This window comes from Mustelus asterias, chromosome 9, assembly GCF_964213995.1.
Source record: "Mustelus asterias chromosome 9, sMusAst1.hap1.1, whole genome shotgun sequence".
Classification (NCBI taxonomy): domain Eukaryota; kingdom Metazoa; phylum Chordata; class Chondrichthyes; order Carcharhiniformes; family Triakidae; genus Mustelus; species Mustelus asterias.
Window position 1 is genome coordinate 51,613,363 of NC_135809.1, and position 6,000 is coordinate 51,619,362.

At 41.9% G+C, this 6,000-nt stretch overlaps 1 protein-coding gene across 1 annotated transcript in view; it reads left to right on the forward strand.

The window, feature by feature from the left end:
* LOC144499225 (cadherin-related family member 3-like) overlaps positions 1–4,708 on the forward strand; it is a 77,389-nt gene extending 72,681 nt beyond the window's left edge. The window contains exons 19-22 of the mRNA XM_078221344.1: positions 702–903; positions 1,921–1,934; positions 2,032–2,066; positions 4,697–4,708. Of these exons, the coding sequence (XP_078077470.1) occupies positions 702–903; positions 1,921–1,934; positions 2,032–2,066; positions 4,697–4,708 (263 nt within the window). The remainder of the gene's footprint in view (positions 1–701; positions 904–1,920; positions 1,935–2,031; positions 2,067–4,696) is intronic.
* Positions 4,709–6,000: the final 1,292 nt, after the last annotated feature.

The following is a 6,000-nucleotide window of genomic DNA, read 5'->3' on the forward strand; positions in this document are numbered from 1 at the left end:
CCACTGTGGTGGGGTGAGTGGGGGTGGGTGTTTAACCCCTCCTCAGGATGGCCTGTGGCTGTTCCTGCAGCAACTACACAGGAAAGGAAGGCCTCTTGGCTTGCCTGGCACAGGGTCAGCCCTCCCCACAACCGAGCCCTCCCCACAATCTGCCCTTCAGGCAGCTGAATATACCACTACCATCTGTGGGAACCTGAAGGCTGACTGGAAAGTACCCGTCATCCTTCTTCAATTGACCATGTGTAGCCCTTCCACTTCCACCTTCATGCCTCTGCACAAAATGCCCAGGGATGGGATGGAGTCGGGAAGTTGGCCTTTAAGCTGGGTTGCTCTATTTTTTAGTACCCACTTGGCCCCACTGAGGTTACAAATCAGAGTAAGAAGTCTCACAACACCAGGTTAAAGTCCAACAGGTTTATTTGGTAGCAAAATCCACTAGTTTTCAGAGCGCTGCTCCTTCGTCAGGTAAGTGGGAGTTCTCAGTGTCGCTTGTTGTTTCCTGCAGCTTCTGCTCTCCTTCATTCCTGTCAGCTGAATTCACAAACCAGGAATTAAAACAAAATACACAGCTACCTTATTGATTTGCGTGACTATTCTACTCACCATGGTTATAATCTCATGCTCTATGTGAAGAGTGCAAGAACAATGGAGAGAATAAACAAACCATTCATTTCAAGTCATTGGTGGTTTCTGACTAACAGTTTCTTTGCTTTTCTCTCTCCCACAGCCCAATATAACCTATATCAGGCTGTCACAAAACACCTATCAAGCAGATGCTTGGTACATACCATTCATCATCACCTTGGGCTGTTTATTGTTGCTCGGAATGCTGGGATACTTGGCATACCTCCTGGCTGAATACATCCGCTCCATACCAAAGTCAAAAGTTGAGAAAAAGCCAACGTGAGTTATTATTATCACTCTGTTCATCAAACCACTTCATTTCTGTCAAACTGAGTGCCCATTACAGAGTATTTTGGTTATTTATTTCTGATTGACTCTGGAAAGCCGCATATTTACTCTCCTATGAATTTAATTTCTTGTAGTTTGTGAAATTATTTTGCATGTTGCTGTACTGCCATTGGTAGCTATTGAAAAGGACCCTTTAATATAAAATTCCACACTCCATCAAATTATGTAAGGGCAATATTTACACGACCCCATCGCCATTAGCCCGGCTCTTATCCAGTTAGGTCACCCCTATTCTAGTTGGGCATGTTGAAGTCAACTCAATCAAATGTCAATAATGAAATCCTAACGCAAAATTCCATTTGCTGACAAAGGGTTTTGCTAAAAATAAAATAGAAAACAAAATTTCAGACAAATGTGTTGACAAATTGTTTCTCGAATCGGGCTGTCTTCTCACTTCCCCAATCGGACTGCACCACGTTCAAACACAATTGTGATGATGGCTAAAAACATTGCTGATGTAGGAGATGGTCAACATGCTTAGCTAATGTTGAGGTTAAGACTTGTGGGACAGAGCAGAGGAAGCTTGATATGGTGTTTGGTTTCAGTTCTACTTGACCCAAAATGCATAATGCTGGATGTTCAAAGTGAAGTTTGGTGACTTTTAAGTGATTAACAATACATTAATTTACCAAAGAAACACAATACACTCACACAGCACATTTTACAACTTCATCTGAAAGTATGTTAGAAGTCACTGTTCTGTTACAGAGAACACAAGTAGAACACAATTTAGGTACAGTAAGGTACCACAACAGGAATGTAATAATATGTTCTGTTTTATTGAAGTAGGTCGAGGAATGGGTCACCTGTCATAATAAGTGTATACAGAGGGGATTGGACTAGATCTCACACCCAAACTAAATAGAATGGGCACCCTGAGCTATGACGCACTATTGATCAAATAAAGTGATAGAAGTTCATTCAAACAATTTTCCTTTTATGTTTCAGGATGAATGAAGAAGGTGGGTGCTTTAATTTTCCTGCGCCTTTCAATGTGAATTCAGCTATATTTTCTTTCAATGCAATGCAGTAAGTGAACTTTTCCTTTGTTAAATATAGAACCCAAGTCAAAGAAGCAGCAGCACGTGATTTTGGTAAGTTTCTAACCACCAGCAGAGGATTGACTCTTATTCTTAAATTTATTTTTTTTGCACGTGGGGCTCATGTTTTTTTAAATGTCTGTTTTACATTGCCTGGTGTACTCATCTCCTCTAGCAATCTGGGAGCTCCAAATGATCATTTGATTTGATAGTGAGAACTGGTCCACTCTAGAGGACTGGCATTCTCTGTATTTCGTTTGCAAAGTCCTTTTGCAAAAGAAACATGGTGATGTCCGACGGGACCATGAATTTACCTGTCCGTTCCAATTCTCTTCCTGCACCTACTGGTGCACTGAGGCAGAATTCGGGAATCTACACATACGTGTCTGAAACCTGAAGAAATTCAAAGCCCCAGGTGCTATGCAGATGGCTCCAATTCAAAATCCATGCCCAAAACGTCAGTGTCCCTGCCTGTACTATTAGTTTGCAGTTGTGCAGACAAGTGTCAATGAAACCAGTCAGAACAGCACATTGCATTATTTTCTTTTATTGGAGTTTTATCCCATATCACAATTAAATCTTGCCTTGATTTCATAATTGATTTTCATAGATTTAGAGTTCGTATTCTGTCCCCTCTCAACACAGCATTGCAGCCCTATTTTGTTGTTATTGTAGGGAATAGTGTTTGTGCAGAACATTTTACTTCTGCTAAAAGAAAACTTGCTTCTACAGGCTTTTAAAAATTTATTCATGGGGTGTAATCATCACTGGCAAGACCAGTATTTATTGCCCATCCCTAACCGCCCTCACAATGCTGGATTTGAGCTGCAGTTTTAATGTAGGAAATACATGAGCTAATTTGCACATAGCAAGTTTCCACAAACAATGATGACCAGATAATCTCTTTCAAGGTCATTGGTTGAATGAGAAATATTTGCCATGAAGGAACACTCAAATTAGGAACAGCGGAGTAGGCCATTCAGCCCCTCAATCCTGTCCTGGCATTCAATAAGATCATGGCCTCAACTTCACATTCCGCCTACCCCCAATAACCTTCAACTCCCTTGTTAGTCAAGTTGAAGGTTATCTATCTACCTCTGCCTAAAAAATATTCATTGACCCTGTCTCCCCTGCTCTCTTGGGAAGTGAGTTCCAAAGATTCATAACACTCTGAGAGAAAAAAATTCTTCTCATTTCCATCTTAAATGGGAGATCCCTAATTTTTAAACTGTGCCCCCTCATTCTCCTTCCTCCCTTCTCCCACAAGGGGAAACATCCTTTCAGCATTCACCCTGTTAAGTCCCCTTAGAATCTTACATGTTACATGTTTCAACAAGATCACCTCTCAGTCTTTTAAATTCCAATGAATACAGGCCACGTCTGTCCAACCCTTTCTCATAAGATAAACTTGATTCCATCGCCGCCCCTCCCCCCCCTCCCCCAACACCAGTAATCCCAGCAATAGTTAACCCTGCTGTCACGAACGGCGTGGATGTTATTTGCGAGGACACCTGAACTTGAAACACTGATTCATGGTGGTGCAGAGTTTTGTTTTTGAATGGTGTGAGGAGTCATGTGAAACCTCCCCCATTGAGAAGAACCAGACTAGTCACCGTATAACAATTGCTAAAGACTATTTATTAAACTAAAGTAATTCACTTTGTGTGAATTACAAATACACACAACTGCACTATAACACTCGAAGACGATTATATATATGAACCATTAAACACACCCACAGTTTATATAGAAATTACCTCTTGTTCCAAAATATATATCTGCGATTACTGAACTCCTTAAGACTTTCCCATTTCCAAACAACATCCAAATTGAATAAATCTGAGGTAAATTCACCTTTATAGTTACTGCACAATAAAAGGTGGATAATCAAGTCTGGGAAATGTCTTTTCCTGGTCTTGTGAAGATACTTAAACTGCTTTTGTGAAGGTTCCTGCGCTGCCTTGGCTCTAAGACTTCTTAGATGTAAAAATGGACTCTTGGCTGTGAGATATTAAACAGGCCTGTCCACTCTTAGATGTTACAGTGCCTCTTGGCTCTGAGATGTAAACTAACCTACCTGCTTCTGCAGGTACTGGAAATTATATAGTTCCTCTTTGACTCTCCCAAGTATTTGGGCTGTCTGCATCTCTCACATTCCATGGCTCTCAAAATTAGCATTAGCATACCTCCACTGATCTCTCAGTCATCTAGGTAAACTGTTTCCTGATGATAGGATTATTTACACCTGATTCTGTCTGGGTGCCTTCTAATCTTGTTACTGGGAAAAATTGCATCTCATTCTCTCCCTCTGAGTGCTGGCCACTGCTGTCACTCAACAGGATTTAACTTGTTGTTGGGAAGATCATATCCTAATCGTTCCTTGTTAAATTCTTGTTCCTGCAAATCCATGACACTGCCCTCTTCAAATAATATCCTGTGATTTTCTGCATCCACCGGAGAAGGCAGTCAGGGACTAGGTTTAACATCACATTCTCAAGATGGCATTGCTGACAGTGCAGCATTTGTGCCTAGATTTTGTACTTGTCACTGAGTTGGAATATAAACTCACAGTTTCTGACTCAGAGTTGAGAGTACCATCATCTGAGTCCAGCTGGATGTTCTTCAAACAAAATACAACATTGCATGATGTTGTTATTGTGAAACTTGTCTCCTTGTTTTAACAGAATGCATTCTGAGACAAGAATGCTCCAAACCGCAATTCCACAATGATCTGTAATCCCTGAATCCTGGCAGTGGAGCTGGGGAAATCCGAGCAAAAATCACTCCCATCTGTGTGCATATTGGTTATTTCATTGCATGTCCTTTTCACATTTTGGACAATTTTAAGCACTGTTGCTGACAAATAAATGAGAACAAAATGGTTTGTCCCATCTACGGATGGGATTTTCCACCCCTTCCGGGAGATTCGTCTGCCCAGCCAAAAGCCCATTGACTTTCGGTGTGGCGGGGGGGCACTGGATGATCCCAGTGGTGGACGGGCTGGAAAATCCCACTCTATGTAAACCGAGTGGTTAGCACTGCTGCCTCACAGCGCCAGGGGCCTGGGTTCAGTTTTGACCTCGGGTCACTGTCTGTATGGAGTTTGCACATCCTCCCTGTGTCTGCGTCCGTTTCCTCCGACTGCTCCAGTTTCCTCCCACAGTCCAAAGATGTGCAGGTTAGGTTGATTGGCCATGCTAAATTGACCCTCGTGTCAGAGGATAAGCAGAGTGAACATATGGGGTTACGGGAATAGGGCCTGGGTGGGATTGTGGTCAGTGCAGACTCGATGGGCCAAATGGCCTCCTTCTGCACTGTAGGGATTCTATGGATTCTATAATAGGAACATTGACGTCAACGTTATATCTGGCCCTGATGTTGCATGGTATAAAGTTGTGTAGAAACTCTTCTCCCAGGCCATCCTATCGAGGGTATAACTTCCTGTATTCCAAATATCAAAGTGTCAAGTAGAAACGTACATTTTCGTAACCATTCTCCTTCCAGCCCAATTAAAGTGGTCAATCGGGCACAAGATAAAGCTGAAGAGAATAACACAAAATGTGAGCCTATTGTTTTATGCATTTCAGGAAATGATCACACGCAATACGATATTTGATGGAGAAGCTGTGGATCCAGGTAAATTAACACTCTTCATATGTACATAGACATGACAGTTTTGACATGAAACACATCAGCTGGTTTCTACCTCACTCTTCCTTCCCGGGGCCCATCTTCATTTTTCTGATTGCCTCTGCAGTCTCGCATTGCTAATTATTTCTTTTATCGCTGTTTCTGCCTTCATTTCAGTTGAGCGGTCTTGCTCTCAAAGAACCGGTCCCTCTAATCAGGTTTTCTTTTTCTTCTCCAGTGACAAGTATTTCTTTTCCCCGCAAACATGGAAACAAAGCCGAACGTGAAAGTAAATCAACATTTGATTTCCTTCAGACTGCACTCCTTCCGTACACACAGGCTTTTCTTTTCAATGAAA